Genomic DNA, 27,439 nt, shown 5'->3' on the forward strand with positions numbered 1-27,439 from the left:
CCTTTACGTGTTATGTTTCTGTTCCGCAGCGGAAGCGCAGCAGGACCCCGCCGCGCCCCTCCCCCGGAGCAGGGAGGACGAGGGTCCGGGCGCCAAGCAAGAAGCTGCCGCTCAGCCGCTCGGCAAAGAGCCGCGGGAGCCACCGGGACAGGCTGCCGACGCCGGCGGGCAGCGCCGCGGGGCTGCGGGGACGCGGGGACAGCCCGCCCAGAGGCGCGAGATTCCCGGCGTTCCTCCCAAGGAGCGGAAGGTGCTGCCGCAGAACGACAGAGCCATTAAAAATACAGCGGAGAACCGGGATCCCGTTCACGGGGATGCCCAACACGTTCCAGCGGCCAGAAACCACCTAGAAAAGAAGCCCTTGGCGGAGGATTTAGGAGGAGGTCAGGACTCCAAAGCTGGAAGAGACGTCCACGAGAAGAAGAATTCCATGAAAGCCGTGGAAGAGGCTACAGCTCCCGTCCAAAGAGAACAGCCGGGGGCTGCCAAAGTTCAGGGACTGGCAGAAAAGAGCCTGGAAAGAGACGCGGGAACAGACCTGAAAGCCAAAGCCCTGAGCCGGGTGGAGCCCGGAGCCCTGGCAGCCGCGCAGGACCAGCGGGACGCGGCAGAGGGCGAGCGGCACCTGCGGGCCGGGCCGGGGGCTGCGGCACAGGGGGCGGCGGGCGCTGGCGGGCGGCAGCACGACCTGCAGCGGGACCTGCCTGGCCAGGGGGAGCGCAGGGAAGAGGCTCCTCGGGAGAAGGGGGCGCAGGAGCCGCCGGGAGGGCTGCGGAGCCGGCAGGGACTCGGTGACGGGGCCCTTGCCAACACCGCTGAGAAGAAACTGGGCCCTGAAAACGACCGAAAACCCGAGAGAGGAGTGGCTGCCCACGGGGACCCGCAGCTGGACGATGATGTCAAACCCAACCGCGACCTGAAACTGCAGGCGGACCTGGACCTGCGCCGGAGGAGACGGGACCTGCTGCCTCGCGAGGAGGAGGAGGCTGCGCAGGGGGCGGGGGTCCTCATTGGCCTGAACCCCCTCCCAGATGTGAAGGTGAACGACCTGCGGAGCGCGCTGGAGACGCGGCTGCAGCAGGTTGCGGAGGGCGCGCAGCAGCTGGGCCGCAGCCGGCACATGGAGCAGCTGCCGCGGGCGGGCGGCAGCGTGTGAGCGGGGGGCCGCGCCGTGGGTGGCTGCGGCTCTTGGCCGCGGGGCTCGGGAGCGCCGCGGGGAAGGTTCGAGTGCACCAGCTGGCTTTTCGGCCGCCGCGGCTCAGGAAGGAGGTTGGTCGGAGCCGCGGCGCTTTGCTGGACGCAACGCTGGGACCCGCGGGAGCTGCCGGGACCCCTGAGCTCCGTCCAGGGGACGGTGGCACCTCCCTGTCTGTCGCAGGAGGTGGCAGCTCTGGGGACAAAGCTCCCGCTGTCCCCTGCCTTCCCCTGGCTGCCACCTGCGTCGGCTCCCTGCCAGCCCGGCTCTCAAACACCTCGTTCAACATCCCGTTCGTATCGAATTGCCTTTTCCATCCAGCTCTTGGCTCCGTGCTCCGCACCGAAGTGATTGTCCCCGAGGTGATTGTCCCCGAGGTGATTGTCCCCGAGGTGATTGTCCCCAGGCTCCCCAGAGCAGCTTCCCCGAGGGGGGACCCAGGATCCCTCCCCAGGAACGGCTTCGTTCTGGAGAAGCATCAAATCAGGCGTTGAGAACCAGCTTAGCCATTTGCTTTGGTGTTTCTCTTGAAGTGGGAGCTGTTAGTCTTGCGTGTTTAGGAGATAGTTGTGGTTTAGGAACCTCGTTTAGTAGAAACGCTGCCTTAAACGGGCACAACGGCCGCTGTTGTGCTGCCTCGACTCCCAGGGACTCTGTTTGTTGGCCACACACAAGCAATAAGCCGGAGCTTTGCTGTCCCGCCCTCCCGGGCGCTCGGCTCAGCGACTCCTTCAAAGTGCTTTACGAAGCTCAGCCGGGGGCGCCCCCCAAACCAGCCGGAGTTTCTGCAAGAGGCGACTGATTTGGGAACAAAAGAAGCGGTTGAAGCGGGGACCGGGGGCTCAGGCGAACCTACCTCTGCTCTGCACCGCGGTGCAGTGTTTGTCCTCTGTGTTTTACACCCGTCGCTGTCAGCCCCTGCCCTGGAGACGTGTTTCATGAGCAAGGAGGGGAAGAGCGGCGCTGGGAGCGCCGGTTCCCCCCAGGCTCCCAGACCGTGATTCATCCCTCTGCTCGTTGCTTTGTTTTGTGTTTGTTTTTACATCCTGACTCACGAATGTAACAAATCAAATCCCAAAGCTCTCGCTAGAACGGCTGAAATTTCCCAGCCCGGAGCCTACAGACCTCATCACTGTGCTGGTTTTTATATCCGCGTCTCCACGTGTCTTTGGTAAACGAGCCTCGCGGAGTTTGCGGTGGATGGGACCATGGGGACGGTCACCCCGCTCCGGGCTCCGCTGCTCCGAGGATGTTGTCTTAATTCCTCATTAAAATGACACGGAGCCCCAGGACGAGCCGCGGACCCGGGTGCCCGTTCTGCATCGGGGGACACCCCCGCGCCCCCCGGGAGCTTCTCCCGCGCTGTCTGAAGCACAAGCGACGCGGCCGCAGCCCCAGAGCCGCTCGCAGCCTTTGTGAAGCGCGAGGGCACGGGAGCCAGGGCAGGATCTGCCGGGCTGGATCTGCCCCGTCTGCGCCGCCTGCCCGTCCCGATTTTGAGCTGTTGGTGTGAACACAAAGGACCAAAGACGCTCCTGACGTTCCTCAGCACCGGCTGGGGAGCGGCGGGAGAGACCAGAGGGGAGGCCAAGCTGGTCAATAAAACAACCTGAAGCATTTTGAGCTGAATTCTTTTTAAAAAATTAAAAGAGATCAGTGACGGGGCTCCGCAGCCCCGGGGCCGTGCTCCCCGGGCGGGCAGCGCTGGCTGCTCCGGGCGTGAGGAGTTCTGTTCCCAAGGAAAAGGAGTTTTGTGTTTGAGATTTGCCGCTGGCGCTGCAGGGAGCGCGCGCCGCGCCGCGCCGGGCGGAGGACACGCGCGCTGCCGCCTGGGGCCGGGACAGGCAGCTCCGGGGCGCTGCGCCCTCCCCCAGCTCTGTTCTGTAATTTAAGGACAAGCAGGGTTGGGTTTGAGTCTTTATTTCACTGTGGCGCGTCCAGCCCGGCCCTGCGGTCACCGCGGTTACCGCGGTCGCTGCGGTCAGCACGGTCACTGCGGTCAGCACGGTCACTGCGGTCACTGCGGCGTCGCCTTCGCCTGCGAACAATCACAGATTCGTTTTATTGGAAAAGCCCCTCAAGACCATCCACCCCAACCATAACCCCCCGCGCTGCCCAATGTCCCGAGAACCCCTCTGTGTGTCCATCAGCCCCCAGGGCTGGTGACTCCAGCACTGCCCTGGGCAGCCTGTTCCAATGCCCCACAGCCCTTTCCATAAGGAAATTGTTCCTAATTTTCAACCTCCCCTGGTGCAACTCGAGGCCGTTTCCTCTGCTCCTGGCGCTTGTTCCTGGGGAGCAGAGCCTGACCCCCTGGCTCCAAGCTCCTTTATGCAGGTCAGAGATCAGAAGGTCTCCCCCCAGCTCTGCTCTCCAGTGAGCCCCCGGTCCCTCAGCCCCATCACATTGTGCTCCAGCCCCGCACCGGCTCCGCTCCCTCCTCCCAACCCGTTCCGCACCGCCAGGGCCCGGGGCCGCCCGCGGGGTTCGGGGTTCGGCCGCAGCACAGCGCGGGCACCGCCCCGAGCCCGCCCGGTGCCGGCGCCGGGACCCCGCACGTACCGCCCGGGCCAGGCAGTCCCGCAGCGCCCGGAACTCCCGCACACACTGGTCCCGCCGCAGCTCCGCCGGCCCGGCCGCCGCCGCCGCCACGCACCGCCCGTACGCAGCTGCCTGCGGGGAACGAGACAGCCGGAGCACCGGGAGCAGCCCCCGGGCCGCCCCCGCCCGCCCGCCCGGCCCGGCCCGGCCCGGCCGCACCTGCTCCCCGCACCCCGCCAGCAGCTCCGGGAAGCGCCGCAGCCGCGCCCGCGCCCGCTGCCACACGCCCCGGCCCGACATGGCCGCCGCCGCCTCACGGCTCGGACACCGCCATGGAGGGGGCGGCCGCGATTGGGCAGCCGCGCCGCTCGTCAAAGAAACGCGCCCTCGTATTGGACGCCGGTGGATACCCGCCTCTTCGACTTGTCGATAGGTGAAGTGGCGTGCATATCAAACCGCGCTTGCTCTCTGATTGGGTACTGATGGACGGTCTCCTCTCGGGTTGGCTGGTTTCGCCTCCTGGAAAAGTGGATTGGTCACAGGCGGCACCCACCTCTCGAGCCCCCACTGATTGGTTGCCCGCCGCGGGCAGCTCTAATTGGCGGAGGTGCCGGTTGTTTACTTCCGGTCTCCCGCCCTTTTGCTGCCGGCGTCAGTCTTGTGAAGCACTTCCGCCTGAAGCTCCGCCCTTCCTCGCCGATGACTGGCCGAGCGGCAGCGTTTAGTACTCTCATTGGTGCTCAGCGCCTTCCGGTGGGCGGAGCCGTGAAGCTCTTTTCGAGCCGGGCAGGGCCAGCACCGGGAGTGTCATGGCGGCGCCGCTGAGAGACCGGTTGAGTTTTCTGAGCCGGGTACGGACCGGGGGGGGAGCGGCGGGTGCGGGCTGCCCGGGGCGTGACGTCACTCCGCCGCCCGTGACGTCACCGTCGCTGGGCCCGGCCCCGCTCACGCCGCCTCCCCCGCAGCTGCCGCTGCTGCTCAGGGCCACGGCGGACGACGACGGGCCCTGCCCCGGGTACCTGTTCGAGGAGATCGCCCGTATCCTTGCGGGGGCCGGGGGGAGCGGGCGGGGGGAGCGGGCGGGGGGGCCGGTGCGGGCAGAGCAGGATCCGTAACCCGCCCAGAGATCTCCCGGGAGTCCCCCGGCAGCAGCCGCTGCCTGCTGGAGTTCCTGCTGCCCCGGCTGCAGGGCGGCTCCTGCCGCGTCAAGATCAAGGTGGGTGGGGGGGCAGCCCCGGGGCGGGAGCGGCGGGACGGCGGCGCCGCGGCCTCGTCACCGGAGCCCCCGCCGCAGGTGCTGAAGATCCTGCTGCACGCCTGCGCGCAGGGCTCCCCGCACTTCGTGCTGCAGCTCAGGAGGAACGCTTGCTTCGTCCGGGAGGCCGCAGGTAACGGGGGGAGCCCCGGGGTGCTGCGGGGGAGCCCGCGGGTCCTGCCCGCCGGGGCTGCTCCGGGGGCCGAGCGCTGCCGGGCCGGGCGGGCTCCTGCCGCCCCTGCCCGGTGCCGGGAGCCGCGCGTTCCCCAGCGCTCCCGCCCTCGTCCCCGCAGCGTTCTCCGGGCCCCCAGACCCGCTCCACGGAAACAGCTTGAACCAGAAGGTGCGGGCGGCCGCGCAGGTGGGTGCTGCCCCTGTTCCCGCTGAGCCGGGGGGCAGCTCTGCCGCCCAGAGCCCCCAGGGCCCGGCTGGGCACCCGGATCTGGGCTGCTCCCCCCCGGGCCCGGCTGCCCCCCCGGGCCCGGCTGCCCCCCCGGGCCCGGCTGCCCCCCCGGGCCCGGCTGCCCCCCCGGGCCCGGCTGCCCCCCCGGGCCCGGCTGCCCCCCCGGGCCCGGCTGCCCCCCCGGGCTCTGCTTCCCCCCGGGCTCTGCTTCCCCCCGGGCTCTGCTTCCCCCCGGGCTCTGCTTCCCCCCGGGCTCTGCTTCCCCCCGGGCTCTGCTTCCCCCCGGCTCTCCCACAGGACTTGGCCACCATTCTGTTCTCGGATGCGCCGCTCCCCCCGCCGGCCGCGCTGCCTGCTCGGCCCCCGCCTCCCGCAGGTACGTGTGGGACAGGACGGTCCCTTCGGCTGGAGCTGCTGGTGTGCGGAGGGTCCGCGGGCCGGGGGCTGTTGGGGTGAGGGCAGGCGCTGCCGGCCCTGCTGGCGGGTGTCTGGGGGAGCGCAGGGACGCTGCCGTGGCCCTGGCTCCCCAGGGCTCCGCGGTGCGCGCGTGGGGAGGAACAGCGGTGGGGGGTGACCCCAAACGCCTGCGCTCCCTCTGAACGCGCCTTGTGCCTCCCCCAGGCATGGGCTCCGGCCCCAGCCCCTGCGGCTCCTTGCAAGGATTCGGTTTCAGCGGTGAGAAAAGCGGCTCCGGTGAGTCCTGGTGGTTTCCTCAGCGGGTGTTTCTCTCTCAGGTGTTTCTGGGAGGCTCAGCAGAGCCTGCTGCACCCTTGGCTTTGTGCAGCTCTCCCCTTTCCTAGGCCGTCTGAGGGGTGCTGGGGCTGTGAGTGGGGGCTCTGCCAGGTCCTTCCCTGCTGGGAGATGTGACAGGGATGTGGGAGGTTGGCTGTGGCCCGCGGTTTGTCCCGGTAGTTCCCCGGTGTTCCTTCCCCTTGTCCAGCCAGAATTCCCCCCCAGCCTGGCTGCTGGGGCCGCTCCTCTGTGCGGGTGGGTCCCCGCCGTCCCCTCGTGCCACCTGGCGCGGCGGTGGGTGCACGGGGCTGGGCTGGGCTCCCCGTGGAGCGCCTGACGCCGCAGCCTTCCCGCAGCATCGCCGGGGGAAGCCCTGCTCAGCACCATCCAGCGAGCTGCTGAAGCGGTGGCCCAGGCTGTGCTCCCGTCGCCAGAGCGGCCCCGGCCGTGCCTCAGGGAGCTCCCTGAGGACGCCTACCAGCCTGTGACAGCCCCCTCGCCCTCCTGCAGCCCGACCGGGGCGGTGAAGCCACCAACAGCCACCACAGCGCACAGCAGCAGAGGTAGGTCCCCATGGCACCGGGCTGGGGGCTCGCGGGGATCCCCAGGGGTCCTGGGGCCGGTCTGGGGGTCGGCACGTCACCGTGGCTGTCCCCACAGTGAGACACCAGCCCGGGCTGGCCGGGGGCGGCTGGGAGGAGGCGGACAGCGGGCACAGCTCCCAGGACTCCTCGCGGGGGAACAGCGACCTGAGCCGCACCTCGGACTCCTGTAGCAAATCAGGCAGCGACAGCCACTCCGGGGCCAGCCGGGAGCTGCCCCCCGCAGCCGAGAGGTGAGCGCTGGGCCATGGGGGCTCCGCTTCCCCAGCGCCTCCCGAGGTGCTTCCCTCAGCGCTGGGAGCTGCGCCCGCAGTTTCTACATGGTGAATTTGAGTCGCCCGGTGCTGCTGGGCTGGATTCCTCCTGGCACGCCTTGCCTCGCAGCCCGGGCAGAGGGAGCTGGTTTGGAGGGGTCTCTGCCCGCGGGAGGGTGCTGGGGTCTGTGCTGGGGTTCCCAGGAGGACAGGGCTGGTCCCTGTCCCCACCGAAGCATCTCCCGGAGCAGGGTGGACGCTGACGGCCTGGGCGACTGCCTGCGGGAGGTGGGGCTGGTGTCGGCGCTGACCCACGGTGCCCGGGTCTTCCTCACCCGGGAGGAAGCACAGCACTTCATCAAGGAGTAAGTGCCCGTGGCCAACCCTCTCCGGGAGCGTGGGGCTGGGTGGGGGGTGCTGCGGGGGCTTTGGGGGCAGTGGGAGCCCTTCCCACCCCCAGCTGCCTGCTCAGGGGCTGCCTGCGCCCCCCTCACCCCTTCCCCTGGCCAGGTGTGGTCTGCTCAATTGCGAGGTGGTGCTGGAGCTGCTCAGCCGGGCGCTGGAGGACCCCAGTGACAGCATCCGCATGGTGAGCACAGGGTGGCCGTGGTGTTGGCATAGCAGGGAGGCAGAGGGGGAGGAGGTATGGCCATGCCGGGGTGTTTCGGTGCTGGTTGCGGCACCGCGCTGAGCCGCGCTCTCCTCCCGCAGCGCTCCATGTGCGCCATCTCCTCCCTCGTGTGCTCCGACCTCCTCGCCCCCGACCAGATCTTTGCCGCAACCCGGCAGCGCCTCCAGCAGCTCAGCCAAGGCAGCCCCGGACCTGTTGCCAACCGAGCAATGAAAGTGAGTCCTGGGGTGTCCCTGTGTCCTCTCCCTGGGGCAGGGGGCTCGTGGGGACTGGCCTGCCCATCCTCAGGGACGCCCCGTGCTGGGGAAGGTTCCGTGCGTGTCCCAGAGGGGTGGGAACTCTGAGGCGGGAAGCCCAGGGGTGGGATGATCCCTCCCCGGGTGACGAGGCTGGTCTCTGGACAGCGAGCTGGTCCCCAGGACAGTTTCTCTGCCTGGGAGAAGGTGCTGGGGCTGAGCCCCCGTCCCAGTGCTGCTCTCACTCTGCCTGTCCCGCTCTTCTCCTCCCAGCTCCTGCGGCAGTTCGAGGCTCTCTGCAGGGACCAGCCCTCCCTGAAGGCTACACGCCCGCACTCGGACCCCTCCATCCTCACCGTGGGCACTGCCCCGTGCACCAGGGACCTGCTGACGGATGTGTCACCCCCAGCAGGCGAGAGCCTTCTCCCTGCCCTGAGCGCAGCCCCACTCCCTGTGCCTGCAGCGGCCCCTGGCCAGGAGCAGGGGCTGGAAGCGGAGCCCCCTGGGCCACCCAGTGCCGTGGTGCCAGCCTGGCCCCGCGAAGAGGAGGTGGCCGGCCAGCTGGCAGGCAGTGTGACAGGTGCCACTGGACCCTCCCGCAGCCTGTCCCTGTTCGCTGGCATGGAGCTGGTGGCCCGGCCCAGTGCGGTGCTCTGCCCGGACTCTCCGCCAGCAGAGCCACGGACACTGTCCCAGCCCCAGGACAGACAGACAGACACAGAGGGCAGCCAGGAGCCGTCAGCCTTTGCCTTCCTCAATGTGTAGCTGCTGCTGGGGGCTCTGCCTTCCCTCCCCCCAGGGCCTCTTCTGCGATGGCCCTTCAGGGAAAAGTGAAGGAGCAGCCCCATGTGCCCCTTCTCATGGGGCTGAGGGCAGGGGGGCTGCAGGGGCCAGGGCTTTGGTGAGGTTGAGGTGTCCCTGTCACTGTTGTTTTGCCAGAAGCCCCTGGTGTCATGGTGCCAGTGGAAGGGCCCAGCTTGTGGCACCCCCTGGGATCGGGCAGCACCCACGGGGCTGAGTGGAGCGCGGTTTGGGGTCCCTGGCACAGCCCGGGGGGCTCTGAGATGCCCTGTGGTGGTGGCTGTGGGGGGCAGGCGCACTCCCCGTGGGGCTGGGACCCACCAATAAACCCCGGCTCGTGTCTGGGAACCTGTGGCTTCTTCCTGCACTGCAGCTGGAGATCGCTGGGCGCCGCCCCCTTTCTGCCGGGCGCCGCCCCCTTTCTGCCGGGCGCCGCCCCCTTTCTGCCGGGCGCCGCCCCCTTTCTGCCGGGCGCCGCCCCCTTTCTGCCGGGCGCCGCCCCCTTTCTGCCGGGCGCCGCCCCCTTTCTGCCGGGCGCCGCCCCCTTTCTGCCGGGCGCCGCCCCCTTTCTGCCGGGCGCCGCCCCCTTTCTGCCGGGCGCCGCCCCCTTTCTGCCGGGCGCCGCCCCCTTTCTGCCGGGCGCCGCCCCCTTTCTGCCGGGCGCCGCCCCCTTTCTGCCGGGCGCCGCCCCCTTTCTGCCGGGCGCCGCCCCCTTTCTGCCGGGCGCCGCCCCCTTTCTGCCGGGCGCCGCCCCCTTTCTGCCGGGCGCCGCCCCCTTTCTGCCGGGCGCCGCCCCCTTTCTGCCGGGCGCCGCCCCCTTTCTGCCGGGCGCCGCCCCTCACCCCTCTCTATAACCCTTCCCCACTCCCCTTCCATGGCCCTTGCCCCGCCCTCTTTCCCAAGGCCCCGCCCCCTTTCATGCCGGCCACGCCTATGGTCACGCCCGCCGAACTTGGCACCTCCCTTCCTGCACAGGCCACACCTCCTTCTGCAACTCAGCCAATCCCAGCTCCCCTCCTCGCCCCGCCCTTTGCTTCCGATTGGCAGCCACCTTCCCTTCGCTCCGCCCCGGCTGTTGGGCGGGCCGTGCGGCGGCGGTAGGCTGCGCGCGAGCGGGCGCGGGGAGGCCCGAGGGAGGGGAACCGGGACCGGGGCCGGGGCGGGTGTACGGGGAGCCCCTGGGGATCCTTGCGGGGAATGGAGCTGGGCAAGGAGGGAGCCGGGGCCTGGGGTGCGGCCGGGGGCTGGGGCTGAAGCTGAAGCCCCGGCCTTGCCCTCGGGGTTGCCCCTTTATGCCCGGGCCTTGGGGCCTATGAGGTCCTGGGCCCGCGGTCGGGCCTGGACTCTGGCCTGAGCTCTTCCCGCGGTGCCAGCCCGGCGGTTTCCATCGAGAGCCTTTTGTTGATGCGGGTTGTGGAGCCCGAGGCGTCGCCAAGGTGTCCGGTGCAGCCCAAGGGGGGCGAACCCGGCCCTGCTCCGCGGGTGTCCCGTGTCGGTCCGGGCGCAGCGGCGGCTCCTGCCCGGGGCTGTGGCGGGAGGGGCTGCGCAGCGCTGACGTGGGGCCGGCGCTGCCGCCCGAGCTGGGGAGGGCGCTGGGCTCCCCGTGTCCGTGGAGGCGGCGCGGCCGCTGCTGGACGGCTTCTCGCAGGGGGACGGATCCCCGGGAGCTGCCCGAGGCGGGCGCTGGGCGAGCTGAACCTCGGCCCTCGGCAGGACGGGCTGTTCTGGGCTCCCAGGAGCTGCTCAGCTGCAGCCGTGTGGGGAGCGAGGCCTTTCTCCCCTGTGTTCGCCGCCTGCTGGGCTCCAGGAGACAGTCCTGGCCCGCAAACGGGGCAGCAGGACCTGGCGTGTGAGGTCGGGGCAGCGAGGAGATGCTGCCGGTGTCAGGCGCTGCAAAGAGCTCACCTGGAGCCGCTCCAGGACTCGTGGGAACAAGGAGAAAGGCGTTCTGCCCCAATTTAAAATAGTCACGACTCTGTGTGCTGGTGTTTGCAGGAGAAAGCCAGAAGCGGCGCGTGTGGTTTGCTGGGTGCGCTCCCCATCACCCCCCGCCCTTCCTGGCCCCTCCGCTCCGCCATGAAGAGCACCCGCAGCGGCTCCTCCTGCCCGGGCGCCGGTTCTGCTGCCGCGGACCTGACCCTGACGGGCCTCCCCGCGCCGGTGTCGCGCCGGCCCAGCAGCGCGTGTCCCGCCAAGCCCATGGCGCGCTCCGTCTCGGTCACCGCCGACGGCAAACCGCAGAGGAACGCGCTGGTGAGTGCGGGCGGGAGCATCCTGCTGTGGCCCCGCTGCCCGCACAGGGGGTGCAGGGGTGTCTCGCCGCTCTCCTGACTGCCCAGTGCCGGGCTGAGCTTTGAGGAGCCACCTGGGGCAGGAGGCGGCACCGGGGGTCCCGGGTCCTCCAGGAGCGTGCAGCGAGGCTGTGGGTGGTGGGAGGAGAACTGGGATGCGCCAGGTGCTCATTGCAGCTCGGGCTGCTACGGTTCCCTGTGCTCGCTCCAAATTTGATCGTCCTCAATGACCGCCTGCTCATTAGGGCTCTTCTCAACGCTTTAACACGAGCACACAGGGAAGTGTTGGGCTTCTTCGCTTTTCCTTCCTCGCCCTTCATCTCCTGTGCCAGTTTCCTCCTGGAAACTCCCCAGTTCCTGGTCTCTTTTGCTGGATGCTGTGTCACTTTCAGGCACAGTCCCCTCCATTCCTGCCGTGCTCAGCTGAGCAGGCAACTCCTCGCTCAGTGGGGCTTTCTGTGAGCGTTTTTACAGCAGAAATGAGCCCCAGGTACCCCTGGGCTCCGTTAAGAGTCTCACACAAACGGACGCGTTCCCAGCTCAGCAGCAGCGCAGGAGCCTGGGAGGGAGCGAGGTCTCGTTTCGCTGTGTCTCCAGGAGGGCTGGCAGCTGTGGAGACATCGGGAATGTCACGTGGGGGCTGGCACCTCCAGCAGGGCCCGTTTTGGGTGCGTCCCCGCCTGCTCGCGCCTCTCCCAGCATCGCGGCTGAGCCGGGCGCTGTGTTCCGCAGGAAGACGCGGGGTCGCGGGCGATGAACAACCTCCGCAGGTCCAGCAGCACCACGCAGGTGAACCAGCGGGCGAACAGCGCGCACAGGTACCGCTCCAGCCACCGACCCGTGTCCGTCTGTCCCGTGCATGTCCCCACCCCGCTGTCTGACTCCTCTTGTCCTTCGAGGGAGCCAGAGCCTGTCAAAACCCAACACTGAGCCCTGTCATACACATCAGGTGTTACAGCCCAGCCTTGGAAAGCCAAGGCTTGCGTTTTCATTTGGGTTTTTTGGAGGGAAGGTCACTTGATGGGAATTTGGGGGAATAGAGTGTATTTCTGTGGCTGGGAAGCCTCTGTCACAAAACCCGTTCGATTTAATTCCCAGAGATAGGGTGGTTTGCTGACAGCAGCCCCTGTGGACCCTCTGGGCTGTAGCTGGGCCGTGTTAGGAGGCAAAAAGCTCTTTTGTCCTCCGTTTACTCTGGGGCTGCATCTGGATCTGGTTCTTGGTTCTCTCGTTGCCCTGTGCCCATCCCTGTGACATCCTCTCCCTCCACACGTGGAGCTGAAACCTGAAGCTCTGGATAAAAACAAATCCTTCATAGATTCAGTGACCGTGTGATGATTCTCTGTACCTTTCCCGCCCCGTGTGGAGCGGGCAGGTGGTCAGTGTGCCCTGGCCCCTCACTCAGCGCGCCTGTGTGGGATGAGAACCCTGCTGTTGTGTTGCTGTCTGTCTGTCTGTCTGCAATATTAACTCCAGCACGTGTTCTCTCCTCCTCTCTGCCTTCCCGGGTTGGGGCTGAAGCTCGGAGCAGACGGGAGATTTCCTCAGCTTCTTGGAGAGCGCGTCTGGGGGAAGAAAGAAACCAGCGGGTCTGAGCAAAACCTCCTTGGAAAAGAAAACCACGTGGAACATCCTGGTGAGGACGGGGACACGCGGGGCGCAGGCAAAGCCTCGAGCGGGGCACGGAGGTTTCTTGCGTGGGGGATAAACTGGCCCATGAAGGGCGTGGGTGGTGGCCGAGGCCGTGGGTTTGGCACTGAGTCCCGCTGTTCCGTGGCAGGACGACCAGCCCCGGGCGTTCCCGGGCACCACCGGCCCCCGCGGCCTCGAGCCGCCCCCGGGCATGAGGAGGAAAGAAGCCGCGGTGCTGCTGGCAGCCAACTTCACTGCCAACAACAGGTGGGAGCGGCCGCGCTGAGCCGGAGCTGGGCTGGTGTGGGAGGAACGACACCGAGAAAACACCGGGCGCGGGGGCGCTGGAGCTCGGCCTCTGCGGGGCACGGGGACCAGCGCGGGCAGAGTGGTGACAGTGACAGGCGGGGCTGGCCAGGGCGCCTTTGGAAGCCGCGCAGGAGCTGGATGCTGTGCAAGAGACTTCTCCCAAGGAGCAAGTGACGGGATGAGAGGAAACAGCCTCAGGTTGCACCAGGGGAGGTTGAGGTTGGATCTGGGGCACAATTTCTTCCCCAAAGGGCTGTGGGGCATTGGAACAGGCTGCCCAGGGCAGTGCTGGAGTCACCAGCCCTGGAGGGCTGGACAGAGATGAGGTTCTCAGGGATGTGGGGCAGTGCCAGGGCTGGGTTACGGTTGGACTGGATGGTCTTGAGGGGCCTTTCCAACTGAAATGATTCGTGATTCTATGAGCAAGTGGAAGAGGCTGCTCTTGCTCTAGGAAGGGGAATGCGTAAAACTCGAACCCTTCAGGGCCAGGAGACACTTAAGCCAGGTCTGTGTGTAGAGTGGCCTGAAGAGCAGCTGTTGGGTCTGCTCGGCCGTGTCTGTCTGTCTGTGGCAGGTGACAGCTCCCCAAGAGCGACTCTGGAGAGCTGGAGATGCTCCTCATGTCACGGATGGGTGGAGGCACACGATGTGGGGAGCGGCCGTGGCGGGTTCTGTCCCCTCCAGAGTCTTAACACCACGTCTTCCCTCCACTAAAGGAGCAACAAGGCCGCCATGGGCAACTGCGTCACCACCATGGTGCACAACAACTACTCCACCGCCGAGAAGGGCCCCGCGCCCAAGAGCTCCAACCAGGCCCCCAGCTCCCTCAAGTGAGTGCTGCTCTCGCGCCCCGGGGTCGCGCTGGCCCCGCGTTCGCGCGCTGACGTGACGCGGGACGGGGCAGGACGGTGCCCAGCGGCTTCGTCTTCTGCCTTAGCAATGTCGTCAAAGCGACCTCAAACGAGGACGGCGAAAGCAGCTTTGTGAAGTCTCAGAAGAATTTCTCCAGCAACAACATCATGACCCACAACAACAACAGCAGCGGCAGCAGCGGCAGCCAGCCCCGGCGCAGGGAGGTGACGGAGGAGGAGGCAGAGAGGTGAGGCTGAGCGCCGTGGCTGTGGGGAGAGGCTGCAGGCCGGTGCCAGGCTGGGGGGCAAGCGCCAGGGAGCCGGTCCTGGCTTGTCCCTGTCCTGGGGGCTCCAGCTTGGGGAAGGGTCCCTCTCAGTGCGCCCGCAGGGGCTGATTGACCCTCCCTATGACTTGACTTGATTCTGCTTCTCGTGCAGTTGCACAGAAGTGATGCGAGGCTGGAACAGCTCTGCTGGGAGGACAGGCTCAGGGACTTGGGGTGTTCAGCTGGAGAAGAGAAGCTCCGGGAAGACCTTAATGTGGCCTTTCTGGGCTTAAAAGAAAGATGGGGACGGATTTTTTAGCAGGGCCAGTTGTGACAGGACAAGGGGTGATGGTTTTAAACTAAAGGAGGGAGATTCAGGCCGGATATGAGTAAGACATTTTCTACACGGAGGGTGGTGAGACCCTGGCCCATGTTGTCCCCTCCCCACAGGTTCATCCAGGAGGTGAACTCGGCCGCCGTCACCATCCAGCGCTGGTACCGACGCCACGCGCAGCAGCGCAGAGCGGCAGCGGCGGCTCTGGGGCGCCTGTTGGCTTCCAAACGGGAGGTGAGTCCTGTGACACGGACCCTGGTGACACCCGTGTCCCCCCGGGGACTCTGAGTTCCTCCAGCCCAAACTTGAGCTGTCGGAGGCGGGGGGGTTTTGGCTTCACGTCCAACCAGCCCCTGGCGTGTGGAGAGCCGGGAGGGCCCCGTCCCCGCAGGGACGTGCTGGCTGCGCAGGGGACAGCCTGGGGTTGGCTCCGGGGAGGTCAGCGCCGCAGGCTCCGTCCTCCAGCTCCCTCGGCTGCGAGCGGGCAGACGCTTGGCTGTAGCAGCACAAATCCTGCTGAGTTCTTATTGTCTTGGACACGCTGGTGGCCAGGGGAGGGATGCCCTGTCTCATTATAGCGAATCAGTAACGAGTGGCTCATTAGAGTGACGAGTCATCTGCAGCTATTTGTGTTTCTTTGTGTTTAATTATTTATCCCAATAACAAAAAGCACTGTAGCTCTTGCATGTGAGAGTCTATTTTTAAGCCTTGTCTCCTTGGTGGTTTCAGACCCAGATGACTAATAATTGCATTTGGTACCTAAAGAAAATAAGCTGCTCTGAAGTGGAGCTTTTCTGAGGGCTCTTTACCTGCACGGGGGAGGGCTGGGGGATGGGGAGCCTGGGGATGGGGTGACCGGGGTGCGGGTGCCCTTGCCCCATCCTCTGCTGTGGAGGTGGGTGCTGGGAGCTCTCAGTAACACTCCTGAGCCTCCTCTCTGGTAGGAAAGGCAGCAGCAGATGGAAGAGGGGAATATCCTGGATTTGCAGGAGAGGAAGGACGAGGATCGCCGGAAGATCCGCGAGGAGAAGGCGCGGCTGGCGCGACGCGCGGCCATCCAGGTAGGGACGAGACGAGGCCGCTGTGGCCCGTGTCAGACCAGCTTGTTGGCGTCTGGTGTGCGGGAGCGAGCGGCTCTGCCCCGTGTCCCCGGGGCTCTGCACGGAGCGGGACCGGAGCCAGCCCTGCGCATGATGGAGTGTTCCCCGCGGAGACTGAGCTGCCACGGAGCCCTTTCCCGTTGTGCTCCTGCCAAGCCTTGGCAGCTCGTTCGGAGCTTGCAAAGACAGTGCTGGTTGCCATCTAGTTTTTGGAAAAAGGGTGAAACCCCGTTGGGACAGGGCGAGTGTAACTGCAGCTCCTGGGTGCCCTGGGAAGGGACCCTCCTGGGGTGCAGGGAGCCCCTCGCCCGTCACCCTGTCCGTGCAGCAGGGTGGGGATGGAGCTCCTGGGGCAGGCAGGGATGGCACAGACCATGGGGAGCTGCGTGTTGGCTGGGAGCGTAGCTGAAGATTTCTTTTTAAAACCGCCAGTTTCTCTTTGCCCTAAATGGAATCGTGTTTCATCGGGGGGTGTCGAGGGAGACACAGCAGAGAACAGCAAATGCTGCAACAGCCTCGCAAACACGTGTTTGTGCCTTAAGTGACTTCCCAGAGCGGGGCAGAGGCCGCCCCGGTGCTGCGGCGTTGCTGCACAGAGCCGTGCTTGGCCCTCAGGGTCACAGAATCATTTTGGTTGAAGGGACCCTCAAACCATCCACTCCAGCTGTTCCCCCACCCCTGGCCCTACCCATGTCCTGAGAACCTCATGTCCGTCTGTCCAGCCCTCCAGGGATGGTGACTCCAGCACTGCCCTGGGCAGCCTGTTCCAATGCCCCACAGCTCTTTGGGGAAGAAATTGTTCCTAAATCCAACCTCAACCTCCCCTGGCGCAACTTGAGCCCCTTTACAGAGCAGCCAGGGACACAGAGCAGGGTCCTGTGACCAGCCCTTGTTCACGTGTGGAGCCGACGAGGCCCCGGCTGCCACCTCCCCTCTGCTGGCAGCTGCTGTCCCTCTGCTCTCCCTTTCCCCAGCGTTGTCCTTGTCCCCCCTCCACAGCGCGCTCTGGGCTGTTGCTGTCCCCCAGGCCCATGGCGGCATGTGAAGCGGTGCAGGGAGGGGTTGGAGCCTCCTGTGCTGGGCAGGAGGCTGAGGGCTCATCTGTCCCCGCAGGAACTGCACCAGAAAAGGGCCCAAAAGGCTTCGGACTCAAAGCACTTGGCAGAAGAAGAGCTCGCGCTGGTGAAGGAGAGCAGAAGGGTCGCAAAGAAGAAGCCTGCCAAACCCACTTTGGCGAGGAACATCAGCCCCGCCGGCAGCGCCACCAAAGCCAACAATGCTGGTGAGTCCCTGCCGCAGGTCCCCGGTGCTTTTGGAGCAGCGTGTGATGCGAGGAGGATGGACGGGCAGTTCTCTGGGGGGCTGGTTGTGACAAGGGCCTGAGGAGAGACTGGTTCCTGCAGAGGCCAATTTCCACTCGGCGGCTGCAGAGCCAGAGGAAAGCGGCTTCACAGACCTGAGCTCCGTGCCCTCGCGGGACCCCGGGGCGGAGGACAAGCTGCAGGTGGGTCTGGCGCTGCCTCCTGGGGCTCCTGGTGCCGGCGGCTCTGCTGAGGTGGCTTTGGAGCCTCCGTCGGCTTCTGGGGAGATCCGGCAAACTCTTTTACCACAAGGTGTGTTGTCTTGTTCCCCAGGATGTGAGCTCCAGGGAGACGGGTGGCGAGGAGCTGGAGACGATGGTGACGGCTGTCAGCAGGGCGCAGTCCAAGGTCACGCTCAACGAGCTGCTGGACACGCTCAGGCTGCTGGAGGAAGAGCCGGAGCTGCTGCCCCCGCCAAAGCTCCTCAAGAAGGACAGATACGCCTGGATGGACGGGGTGAGCAGGGCTGCGCTGGGCTCATCGTCCCCAGCCAGTGCTTACTGGGAGGGCAAGAAACGCAGCTGGTTCACTGCTGGAGAAGGCGGTGGAGGAGTTTGAAGGCAGTGGAGGAGTTTAGTGCAGCTGGGGCTTGGGCATTGAAAAGAGAAGTAAAACCATGCGAGGGCTGTGGCGGGAGCGGGGTCAGCACTGGGGATGAAGCTGGTTGCTGGGGTGCGGTGGGAGGACTGGGCTTCAGAAGAGCCAGCAGCTCGTCTCCCCAGTGCTCACTGCAGTGCTGCCTGCCCAGCAGGAGCCCAGCTCCAATTCCCTGACTGCTGACAACCTGGAGAAGTTTGGGAAGCTGAACCACTCGCCGGGGGTCCCTGAGGAGGGGGCCCTGCTCTCCGAGGCCAAACTCCAGAGCATCATCAGCTTCCTGGACGAGATGGAGAAGTCGGAGCAGGAGCGGCCCTGCTCGGCTGCCTCGGCCACGCAGCGGGAGGTGAGTCTGTCTGTGCTGGGGAGGGTCTCCCGTCTCCTTGTTTGCTTCCAGCTGGTCCCCACCACCTCTTAATCATCTTTTCCGCTGTGGCAGGGTCTCCTCCTGGAAGAGGAGCTGGCTCACTTGGAGCAGGCGTCGGCTGTTGCCACGGAAGTCACAAGCTCCATCATGAGGCTGAAGCTGGAAGTGGAGGAGAAGAAGCGAGCCGTCAGCCTGCTGCAGACAGCCCTGGTGCGTCAGCCACACGCGCCTGCTTGCAGGGAAACCAAGGCCAAGAGCCCTGGGCAGATGTTTCTCGGGGCGGTGGCTTCGAAGTGTGAGATCAGGGCTCTGTGTCCCCGGAGCACCGCGGGACTCCTGGGCGGTGTGAGGCGCCGTTGGGCTGCAGGCTCCTGGGCAGCCGCAGTCCCAGTCCCTGTTAGCGGGAGAACGATATGCAGGGCCCTTCCCCCTCTCGTGGGGGCTTCGCTCTGGTTTCTTCTTGCTGCCCCCCGGGTTGAAACCCTCCCTCAGTGCCCACCCTCGGTCAGGACCTGGCTGGGCCCTTTTCCCGAGTCCCACGGGGGTGCAGGTGTTCTCACTGACAGCAGGGCAGGACCCAGGTCCCTGTGAGTACCAGGGACTCGGATTTAGCTCCGTTCCTCCTCGCTCTGGCCTGCAGTGCCTTCCAGGGCCGGTATTACCTCCTGTACACGTGCTGGCTCTGGTGTAACTTCTCCCCCTAATGCCTTGTGGCTGTTCCTGCATCCAACAGGCTCAGCAGAGGGAACTGACTGTCCGACATGTCAAACAGACTGAGAAGGAGCTTGGCCACCAGCTGAAGCTTCAGAGGGAGCAGTACGAGGCAGCTATCCAGCGGCACCTGGCCTTCATCGACCAGGTAGTCATCTCCCACCCCCGCTCTGAAGCTGGAGGAGGAGGCGGCTGCACCCAGCCCGGCTGCCCGGTGCCTTTTCTTCGCCCTGCCCAGCTCATCGATGACAAGAAAGTGCTCAGTGAGAAGTGTGAGGCCGTGGTGGCTGAGCTGAAACAGGTGGACCAGAAGTACGGCAAGAAGCTCACGCAGATGCAGGAGCAGCACGAGCTGGTGAGGGAACAGGGACAGTGGGGGACAGGGAGAGGAGATGTGCCACGGCCAGCGTTGGGTGGTGTTGCTTGAGTGTGGTCTCTGCCCGGAGCAGTGCGGTCTCTCCCACCTCGGTGGGGCTCAGTCGTTCTGGGGAGCCTTTCTCTGAGCGCAGAAAGTCCGTGTCACCCGCGGAGCTTTGCCCTGGCTCCCCAGGAGGCTCCTGTCCCCCGCTGCCCAGAACCAGGAGCGTGGGACTGAGCAAGGGACAGTCCCCACTCCCGAGGCTCTGCTGGGACAGACCCACACGTGCCTCTGGGACGGGGCTGTGGCCGGGGGGTCTCACTTGGGCAGAGCTGACAGCAGATGCTGGCACAAACCAGGAGACTTTGTCCCTGTGGCCAGATCCTCTTGAGCTGGGCGACTTGAGTCCCTTTGAGGAGCGGGGATGCTCTCAGAGCTAAATGGGGATGAGGTGACGAAGGAACACGGGGTGCAGCAGCAGTATTACCAGACCCCTGCGCTGTTGGCCTGACCAGCACCCAAACACGGGGTGTTTTCCTGTGAGCCCGTGCAGCGGGTCTGTGCCTCGGGGACGTGCTGCGCGCTCGGGGAGCTGCAGGGAGTCCCCACGGGGGACAGCTCGGCTCGCCCCGGGCAGGGGCAGCCTGGGGGCACACGGCTCGGAGCTGCTGTGGGGCTGTGCCGCGGGCAGGCGTTTGCACCGCTCCGAGCCCGTTCAGACCGTGGCCCTTGCGCGAGCAGGGCGCAGACTCGCGTGACTCACCGTGCCACGCTGCTCCAGCCTGAGTTTTGAGTCCAGCTGCCGTGCGCGTGCCTGGGCTGGCTCTGCCCCCGTCCCGGCCGTGCTGCCGGGCCCTGGGTGTGTTTGGTTGTGCCCCCCTCACTCCCATGGGACCCCTGCCCGCTGCTCTCGCGTGTGCATGGCTGTTCGGTTTTGCCTCTCTCCGTCCCATCTCTCCAGTGGCTCCGCAATTCCCCTTCTCTCTCCACCCCCGCTCTCTTTCTCCCCAGGTCTGGCGCACTTTGGGCCCCTTTTGTGAGGTAAATGTGGTCTTTGCTCTTTTTTGTGCCTTGCCCTTCTGCTCTCACGCCCTGACCTGCTCCAGCTCCACTGGGCTGGGACCCCCTGCTCAGAGCCCTGGGAAGGAGCCGTGTCATCCTGTCACCCCGTCACCTGGCCCCATACTCAGCTGCTGCCTCCAGACTCTCCCATCTCCCTGTGCCGATTTTCCTGCCTTTTTTTCCCCTAAAAGCGAGTCCTGGGCTGTGCGGGCGGCCGCAGCCATTCCCTGCTCCTCTCTGTGCGGTGGCCATGGCGTGTCCTGCCACACACTCGTCCTCTGGAGCTGTGACATGTCCCATGTCCTGTGCATGGACGTCACCTGCCTGTGCCGAAATGGAGCCGTTTCTGGCCAGGCTGGGCTTTGCACCTTCATCTCCAGAAACCCCAGCACAGACGTGTGTGGCCAAGTGCTGTGATCGGCTTTTGCGGGGGCAGAGCCCTGCGGGTTCTCCGGCTGTTTTGCCGAGGAGGGAACTGCCAGCACAAGAGGAGATGACAGCAAACGCTGTGCCTGGGCTGTGGCCTCTCAGGCTGTGAAGGGTTTTGGGCTGCAGTGGTACCGCGGTGCTGGGAGGTCTGTCTGTCCCTCTGTCCCACCAGGGGAGAGGGAAGGAATCGTCTTCACCCCCCAGGCAAAGCTGCTGCCGGACGGGCTGCCGTGCGGGGAGGGCGCAGCAGCCCCGGCTCCTCTCCGCTCTGCCGGAGCTCGCACGTCACAGCCAGCGGGCGCTTTCCCGAGGGTTTTGTTCTTCTGGGCTGTGCTCAGGGTCTGTGGGGCAGTGGCAGCTCCACCCCGGGAGGGGAGAGGAGGGGGTGCAGGGAGGGCACACGGCTGGGGAGCGCGCCCGTGCGAGTCCGTGTGGTTCGGGATGTCTGCTCATCCGCAGCTCCCTTGGGAGCCGCTCCCAGGCTGACAGGCTTTTGTCCCCTACCTCGTCTCTGACATTTCCCTGTTTGCTTCCAAACAGGAGATTAAGAAACTGAAGGAACTGATGAGCGCGACCGAGAAAATCAGGCGGGAGAAGTGGATCGATGAGAAAACCAAAAAGATCAAAGAAATCACGGTGAAAGGTGTGGGCAGGTTCCCTCGGTGGCGGCTGCAGCTGGGTGGGCACAGGGGTCAGGTGGGTGCAGGGGTTGTGTCTGTGCTGGTCCAGAGAGCAGATGTGCAGCAGGAGCTGCTGGTGCTGGTGTCTGGGCAGCCCCGTGGCTGAGCCGTAACTGTCCTTCCTGCCGCGCCAGGGCTGGAGCCAGAGATCCAGAAGCTGATCGCCAAGCACAAGCAGGACATCAAGAAGCTGAAGATGCTGCACGAGGCCGAGCTGCTGCAGTCGGACGAACGGGCTGCCCAGCGCTACGGCCGGCAGGCGGAGGAGCTGCGGGACCTGCTGGAGCGGGAGAAGGAGGAGCAGAGCCAGCGGGAGCGGGAGCGGGCCCGGCAGCGGTGCGGCCGTGCGGAGGGGGCGCGGCGGGGTTTGGGGCTCACAGCACATGCTGCTGCATCCCATTTGGGGCAGGGGGAGGTGGGTGCACAGATGGACGCCCAGAGCTGGGCACGTCCCTGAGGCCGCTCTGCCTGCAGGTGTGAGCAGCAGCTGGAGCAGGAGGAGCAGGCGCTGCAGCAGCAGCGGCGACGGCTTTACGCCGAGGTGGCCGAGGAGAAGGAGCGGCTCAGCCAGCAAGCGGCCAGGTGAGCGTGCCGGGGCTGGGCTCCCCCGGCGAGGCTGTGGTGGGAAAAGGGCTGGTGCTGGGGGCCAAGGGCTGGAATTGGGGGGCGAGGGCAGCACGGCGGGGCCGGTGCGGGAGCTGGGAGCTGCGGTTTGTGCGGGCAGGCAGCGAGCGGAGGTGGAGGAGCTGCGGCGGCAGCTGGAGGCGAGCAGCTCGGCCGTCACCCGGGCGCTGAAGGAGGAGTACGCAAAGGAGAAGGAGGAGCAGGAGAGGCGGCATCAGGTCTGGTTTTCCCCTCGCCTCTTGGCCCCGAATTGCTGTTCTTGGTCCAGTTCCCAGCGCATGGCTGTGGTGACGTGCTGGCACTGCTGAGCCCCATGCCCCCACTGGGATGGTGCTGAGGGCTGCTCCAGGGTGCGGGATGCTGTGGCTGCTGGACCTGAGTGGGTGTCTTGTCCCTCCACAGGCAGAAGTGAAGGTGCTGAAGGAGCAGCTGGAGATGGAGAAGCAGGCCTGGGAGGCGAACTACGTGAAGAAGGAGGTAATGGCAAGCGCTGCCTGTCTCCAAAAGAGGAGATCCAAGAGGAACCGAGGCACCATTTGCCATCTCTGTCCCCAGGAAGCCTGGCTGCTCTCCCGGGAGCGGGAGCTGCGGGAGGAGCTGAGGAAGGAGAGGGACAAAGAGATCGAGTTGGTGATCCAGCGCCTGGAGGCCGACATGTCCTCGGCCAAGGAGGAGTGCGAGAGGGCGGCGGAGAACAGGTACAGGGAGTGGGATGGGGCAGCCTGCGAGCCCCAACTCCTCCGGGCTGGTCCCTGAGCCCTGCGCGTCTCCCCAGCGAGCTCTGGATGCTGCACCTGGCGGGTGTGAGCGGCATTTAGTGCAGGATGGAGCGGCTGGTGGGGGAGAAGTTTAACCTCTCGCTGAGGGAACAGCCCTGGATCTCCAGTGGGGCACATCCCCCCGTGCTGCTGCGTGGCGGGTCCTCTGCAGCGCCGGGCTGGGCCGGGCTGCCCGTCCCGTCCTCCCGGCAGGATCAAGAGGATCCGAGACAAGTACGAGGTGGAGCTGCAGGAGCTGGAGCGGTCGGAGCGGAAGCTGCAGGAACGCTGCAACGAGCTGAAGGGGCGGCTGGCAGAGCTGGAAGGGGAGAGCGTTCGTCTGCAGGGGCTGCTGAAGCACAAGGAGCAGGAGGTGGAGGAGATCCAGAAGGTGGGTGGGCAGCAGCGCCCGCTCTGGCTCCTCTCCCTGCGGTCCCCTGTGCCTCTCAGCGCCTTGATGCCACCTCTGCCCTGCCAGGTGAGGGACCAGCTGGTGCAGGAGCGGACCGGCCTGGCAGAAGCGATCCGGCAGGACTTCGCAGACAGGCTGCTGGGGACGGAGGAGGAGAACAAGCGGCTGAAGGAGGAGATGGTGGAGATGAGAGCCCGGCAGCGCCTGGAGCTGGACAGGGTGGCGCGGGAGAAGGACAGGGAGCTGGAGGAGGTGCACAGGAGGTGAGGCTGCGGCTCAGGAGCATGTCCGCGGTGCCGCGTCCTCAGCCGTGGCTGCCAGTCCTGTTGGCAGAACGGGCAGCAGAGTCTCACCCGTGCTGGCTGCTGGCTCAGCCGCTGTGAATCCTCTGTCCCTTCTGTCTGGCCTGCTCTATGTCCCCCTGTCCCCAGGGCTGCTCCTGTGTGTGTCTGGAGGACACGAGTGGCAGTGGAGCGATGTGACGGCTCCTGCGGGAGCTGCTGGGTCAGGGCTTGGCCGGCTGATGCGCAGCCCTGGGGGTTGAGGGCAGTTGGGACGCCCTCAGGATGCTCTGGGGACACTGGCTGTTGGCTGCACAGCGCCCCGAGACCTGGTTCATGCGTGGGGCTGTGGCACTGCGGGGCTCTGGCACTGTTGGGCCGTGCCCTGGGTCTCGGCTCCATCCTGCGCTCGGTGGGAAGACGGTGCTGGGAGCGGGGAGCCGCGTCAGGCAGGGATGTGCGTCCTCCTCTTCCCTCGGGTCTGCCTGCTGGGGAGGGATTTTGCAAGGGGAAGGTGAATGGGCAGCGTTGTTTCCTGCTGGGGCAGAGCCGTCCCTCCCGTCGGTGTTTGTACGGAGCTGCTCACCGCCCGCCCTGACGAGAGGCTGCTGTAGGAGCTCACGGGTCTCGGTGGCTTTCCCAGGTCCTGATTCCTACTCTGAGAGCCAGAGTGACACCTCGATGCCCTGTCCCCTTCGGTCCCTCATGTGTGCCCTGGCCGTGGTTGAAACACAGAAAGTGTGGGGCTGAGAGCGCCGCGGGGGAGTTCCAGCCCCATGTTCTGGCGTCCTCAGCCCCTCTGTGTCCGTCCGCTCAGGGTGAAAACGGCCGTGGTGCGGAAGGAGGAGAGCGTGAGCAGCCTGCGGAAGCAGTACCAAGTGAGTGAGGGGGCGGCCGGCCTGGCCCCTGCCCCGGGGCGTCGTGGCACAGCCGGCTCCCCTCCCCGCGCTCTGTTGCAGGCGGCTGTGCAGAGAGCCGACCGCCTGGAGACCCTCCTGGAGCAGCAGCGGCAGCAGCTCCTGGACGCCAAATGAGCCCCCGGGCCCCCACCACACCAGGGAGCGGACACCGACGTGCGTGTGGGGCTGGGGCCGGGCCCCCTCCCTCCCTCCACCCGCCGGTTTCCCAGCCTGGTGCCGCGGCCGTGTGCTCTGCCGCGACCCTCAGGAGTTCAGTGGTTGTTTTAACAATAAACCTGTGCTGGTTTCTGCCGCCGCTTCTGCTCCGTCTGTCTCCCCTGGGTGAAGGGGGAGCACCACCGGCATCGCTCACTTCTTTTTCACCGGTGCATTTGTCCCGCAGCCCCGGTACCTGCAAATCTCTCAGCACGCCCTGGCAGCGACAGGAAACGCCTGGGCCGGGCCGGGGTGTCTGTTTCCTCTCGGCGGGACCGTGCGGCTGCGGCCTCTTCCCTCCGAGGAGCGGGGGCTTGGCTGGGCCGGCTCATGTTTGCCCATCACAGTCCCACGGTGTTTCCCGTCCCTCGGGTGGGCACTGTCAGGTTCCCAGTCCGTCAGGGACACCGTGCCGTGGTGCAGGGGGGCGCAGAGGGGCCCTTTGTTGCCCTGGGAAGCTGCAGAGGAGCTCAGCCGTGTCCCAGCACTGGCGTCTGTCCTGGCGTGGGCTCCTGGCTGCAGCTTCCCAGGGACACGTGGTCCCAGGGCACCCAGGGGTGTTGGCACCCCACGGCTGCCCCTTTGGCACTTGGTGCGGGTGTTCTGGGGTGCGAGCGGCTCCCCCAGCCCCTGGTCCTGCTCGGCTCTGTTCCCCCCTGTTCCTCGGACCTGTTCCTCCTGACCAGGAGCTGCCGCCGTGCTGGTCCCGGCCCCCCCTCGCTGAGCTGCCCCTCTCGCCCGCCCAGACACGCAGCCAGGCCGGGGAGCAGCACAGCCCCGTTTTCCTGGGAAAGGTTGGGCATGGTGCTTGTTTTCACCGTTGTGTTTCTAACGACCGTTTCCTGAGCGTCGCTTCCGTCTTGCAGCCCTTCGCAGCCTCCGCTCGGGCACTCAGCTGTTTGCCAGCAGCTCCTGCTCCGTCCCAGCGTGGCCCCGGCTGGATACTGGACACTGTTGTGGTTAAATCGATTTAAGTCATGAGAAATCCGGTGTGAGGAGAGAAGAGGGGCTCAGCCCCCTTGCCACCTTTACGGGGGGCTTGTGCCTCTGTGCAGCACTGTTGATCGTGTGTAGGACAGCAGCACCCTGTGCCCCGTCTGGTGTCACCGGCTGTGGGGTGAGCACCCATGCAGGGTCCCCTGGGTGTCCCGGGTGCCAGCCCAATTCCCACAGCTCCCCTGGGGCTCAACGCCCTCGGGCTCAGCCCTCCCCTGGGGCTCCTTTGCAGCGCTGCCCCTCCCTGGCATCACCCGGGCTCATTTCTAGGCCAGCGCCTGGTTCAGACATGAATAAATCAGCAACGTTGCATAACCAGGGATGCAGATTTTTGCCGAATGGCTGCCTGTGCCCTGCTGCTGCGCCAGCGCTGGGCACCCACCTCCCCACACCCCGCGTGTCCCCTGGCACTGACAAGCCCTGTCCCCATCCCTGCTGGCCAGCGGCACGGCGGGCGGTCAGCGAGGCTGGCCGTGGCGGTGTGGCTGTCGCAGGCTTTGCCAAAGATCCCCAATTAAGCAGCCCCTCTGCCCCCACCCAGGATTAAGTGGGATGAGTGGAGCCTGTTAGCTGCCGGCGAGCGCGGCCACGGGGCCGGGAAGGAGGTCAGGAGCGCAGGGAGCTTTTGGCAGCTGCCGCGCAGAGATCGCGGCTCAATCTGGTGTCTGCCCGGGAGGGGATTAGCTGTGGCCCCAGACAAATCAGTGAGTTGGCAGGATCCATGTGGGGTAATCTCCCCTGCTAATTGGGGCGAGTGTGCTGCTCGCCGGCCTGAGATGCGGCAGCAGCGCCCGGCCGAGGAGGGGACGTGGGTTGGGGCTGCCGTGCGTGGGGTCCCGCCAAAGCCACCCGCTGCCCCCGCCCAGCAGCAGGACGGCCTCGAGCCTGTCCCATCTCCTGCCTCGAGCCTGTCCCATCTCCTGCCTCGAGCCTGTCCCATCTCCTGCCTCGAGCCTGTCCCATCATCTCCTGCTTCATCGTGTGGACCAGCTACCTGTTCTGGCTGCACCGAGGGCAGCTGGGATGGGTGGGTGCTGGGGAGGGCTCTGCGCAGCCGCCCACCCCCGCCTGCATCCTGGCTCACGGTGACTCAGCCAGCACCAGCTCAGCCGCGGGGCTGCCCGTGCAAACCGCCCCAGCCGCGTGGCCACCTGCTCCCTGCGGGACCGCGGGTGTGGATGTCACCGCGGCTTGGAGAGCACAAATGAGCCCAAATCCCCCAACGCGCCGGGCGCTGTGCAGGGGCAGCGCAGGGTCTGCTCGGCTGCTCTGAAGCCCAGGAAGGCATCTGGGGGAGCTGAGGGGCTCCCACACTCCAGCACTCATGGGGATGTGGCCCTTTGCTCAGCCAGGAGGGATCAAGGATGCGGGGCGGCTGGCAGGGGGATGCCCATGGGCTGTGCCCCAGCCAGGCTGCACCAACAGCAGAGTGAGTGATGGGGGTCAGTGGATCCCCCATCCCCTCACAGAGACCCCAGGGCTGTGCGGCTCTCAGCTGCTCCGGAGCAGCAAAATCGGAGGCTCGAAGAAACGAGCTGGCTCTGGCTGACGGGAGCGTGTTTGTTCTCCCAGCAGCCTGTAATTCTTCCAGCCCTGGATCTATTTGTGGCGACATGACATGTGCAGCGTGGTGTTCTTTGCAAGCTTGAAGTCTTGTAAAAAATTAATCGTGTACGCAAAATTTGGCTTTAAATATTAAAACCGAATGGGGGGAAGCGTGAGCCCCGCTCTGAGAGCTGAGCTCTGAGCGGGGTAAGATGGTGTCCTGTAGTGGTGGCTCTTTGGGACAGGATGGGATGGTCTCGCCATGGCCCCAAAGGAAAGTCCAGCCCTGGTCCCTGGAGCATGGGGGGGCTGTGACCGGGGCTGGTCGGGAGCTGCCCAGAGCTGTTCCCTGCCGGTGGGTCAGCACTGTTGAGATGTTGAACATCCCATGTTTGGAGGGCACAGTTCCATGTGCTGGGGCTGCAGCGTTGAGCACACAAAACCGAGGTGTGTGGCCCCTCAGTGGGGCAGCCCCCAGCCCGACGGGACCCCCGGCCACAGGGCTGGCCTGGCTGGCTCTGTGGGTGCTGGGCAGGGTCTGTGACCCCTCGTCCCGGGCTGGATCTGGGCGCTGTGGGGCTGCGGGTGCAGAGGTGTGGGGTGCGGGGGGTGTTCAGACAGGGTTCAAGGTTGAAGTGGGTGCTGGGGGCAAGGGAGCGGTGTTGGGGCACAGCCGCCTGTCCCGTCTCTGATCCCCATTCCCGGTCCCG

The 27,439-nt window shown here is 66.1% G+C and overlaps 4 protein-coding genes across 14 annotated transcripts in view; 3 read left to right on the forward strand and 1 right to left on the reverse strand.

Moving 5' to 3' along the window:
* The window catches only part of SLC38A10 (solute carrier family 38 member 10), a 34,608-nt gene extending 31,796 nt beyond the window's left edge, over positions 1-2,812 (forward strand). For both annotated transcript variants that reach the window (XM_065035084.1, XM_065035085.1), the window contains one exon: positions 30-2,812. In XM_065035084.1, the coding sequence (XP_064891156.1) occupies positions 30-1,156 (1,127 nt within the window). In that variant the 3' untranslated portion in view covers positions 1,157-2,812. The remainder of the gene's footprint in view (positions 1-29) is intronic.
* A 287-nt stretch (positions 2,813-3,099) lies between these two features.
* On the reverse strand, positions 3,100-4,239 carry NDUFAF8 (NADH:ubiquinone oxidoreductase complex assembly factor 8). The gene is made up of 3 exons (XM_065035087.1): positions 3,956-4,239; positions 3,758-3,868; positions 3,100-3,233 (listed from the first exon to the last, which is right to left on the reverse strand). Exons 1-3 carry the CDS (start codon positions 4,034-4,036, stop codon positions 3,213-3,215), a joined length of 213 nt encoding a protein of 70 aa, XP_064891159.1. The 5' UTR covers positions 4,037-4,239; the 3' UTR covers positions 3,100-3,212.
* A 147-nt stretch (positions 4,240-4,386) lies between these two features.
* TEPSIN (TEPSIN adaptor related protein complex 4 accessory protein) lies at positions 4,387-8,998 on the forward strand. Its single transcript, XM_065035086.1, has 13 exons — positions 4,387-4,587; positions 4,702-4,774; positions 4,861-4,952; positions 5,031-5,124; positions 5,285-5,352; positions 5,692-5,770; positions 6,016-6,087; positions 6,483-6,689; positions 6,787-6,961; positions 7,234-7,347; positions 7,493-7,571; positions 7,694-7,828; positions 8,123-8,998. The coding sequence occupies exons 1-13, from the start codon at positions 4,546-4,548 to the stop codon at positions 8,612-8,614; spliced, it is 1,722 nt and encodes a 573-aa protein (XP_064891158.1). The 5' UTR covers positions 4,387-4,545; the 3' UTR covers positions 8,615-8,998.
* Positions 8,999-9,644: 646 nt separating this feature from the next.
* CEP131 (centrosomal protein 131) lies at positions 9,645-24,288 on the forward strand. Of its 10 annotated transcripts, none has more exons than XM_065035100.1 (26): positions 9,645-9,747; positions 10,646-10,903; positions 11,674-11,759; positions 12,463-12,577; positions 12,722-12,840; positions 13,599-13,712; positions 13,820-13,981; positions 14,450-14,567; positions 15,278-15,394; positions 16,547-16,715; positions 16,837-16,937; positions 17,068-17,250; positions 17,543-17,737; positions 17,831-17,968; positions 18,492-18,824; positions 19,839-19,868; positions 20,859-20,961; positions 21,133-21,334; positions 21,473-21,580; positions 21,723-21,840; positions 22,025-22,099; positions 22,178-22,320; positions 22,594-22,771; positions 22,859-23,055; positions 23,891-23,951; positions 24,033-24,288. In XM_065035100.1, the coding sequence occupies exons 2-26, from the start codon at positions 10,727-10,729 to the stop codon at positions 24,105-24,107; spliced, it is 3,417 nt and encodes a 1,138-aa protein (XP_064891172.1). In that variant the 5' UTR covers positions 9,645-9,747; positions 10,646-10,726; the 3' UTR covers positions 24,108-24,288. The 10 variants fall into 10 exon arrangements, with proteins under 10 accessions (XP_064891172.1, XP_064891182.1, XP_064891181.1 ...); XM_065035105.1 differs by lacking the exon at positions 9,645-9,747 and having other exon boundaries at positions 9,765-10,903; positions 18,492-18,617; positions 18,708-18,824; XM_065035101.1 differs by lacking the exon at positions 9,645-9,747 and adding an exon at positions 9,765-10,086.
* The last annotated feature ends 3,151 nt before the right edge of the window (positions 24,289-27,439 follow it).

This window comes from Columba livia, chromosome 18, assembly GCF_036013475.1.
Source record: "Columba livia isolate bColLiv1 breed racing homer chromosome 18, bColLiv1.pat.W.v2, whole genome shotgun sequence".
Classification (NCBI taxonomy): domain Eukaryota; kingdom Metazoa; phylum Chordata; class Aves; order Columbiformes; family Columbidae; genus Columba; species Columba livia.

Bases quoted from the DNA above. Each gene is read 5' to 3' on its own strand.
- NDUFAF8 (XM_065035087.1), bottom strand. From the start codon at position 4,036: ATGTCGGGCCGGGGCGTGTGGCAGCGGGCGCGGGCGCGGCTGCGGCGC. The intron at 3,869-3,955 runs GTGCGGCCGGGC...CGTTCCCCGCAG, and splicing joins TGGCGGGGTGCGGGGAGCAG to GCAGCTGCGTACGGGCGGTG. The intron at 3,234-3,757 runs GTACGTGCGGGG...GATTGTTCGCAG, and splicing joins GGGACTGCCTGGCCCGGGCG to GCGAAGGCGACGCCGCAGTG.
- TEPSIN (XM_065035086.1), top strand. From the start codon at position 4,546: ATGGCGGCGCCGCTGAGAGACCGGTTGAGTTTTCTGAGCCGG. The intron at 4,588-4,701 runs GTACGGACCGGG...CCTCCCCCGCAG, and splicing joins GGTTGAGTTTTCTGAGCCGG to CTGCCGCTGCTGCTCAGGGC. The intron at 7,348-7,492 runs GTAAGTGCCCGT...TCCCCTGGCCAG, and splicing joins GCACAGCACTTCATCAAGGA to GTGTGGTCTGCTCAATTGCG.
- CEP131 (XM_065035100.1), top strand. From the start codon at position 10,727: ATGAAGAGCACCCGCAGCGGCTCCTCCTGCCCGGGCGCCGGTTCTGCT. The intron at 13,982-14,449 runs GTGAGGCTGAGC...CCCTCCCCACAG, and splicing joins ACGGAGGAGGAGGCAGAGAG to GTTCATCCAGGAGGTGAACT. The intron at 20,962-21,132 runs GTGTGGGCAGGT...CTGCCGCGCCAG, and splicing joins CAAAGAAATCACGGTGAAAG to GGCTGGAGCCAGAGATCCAG.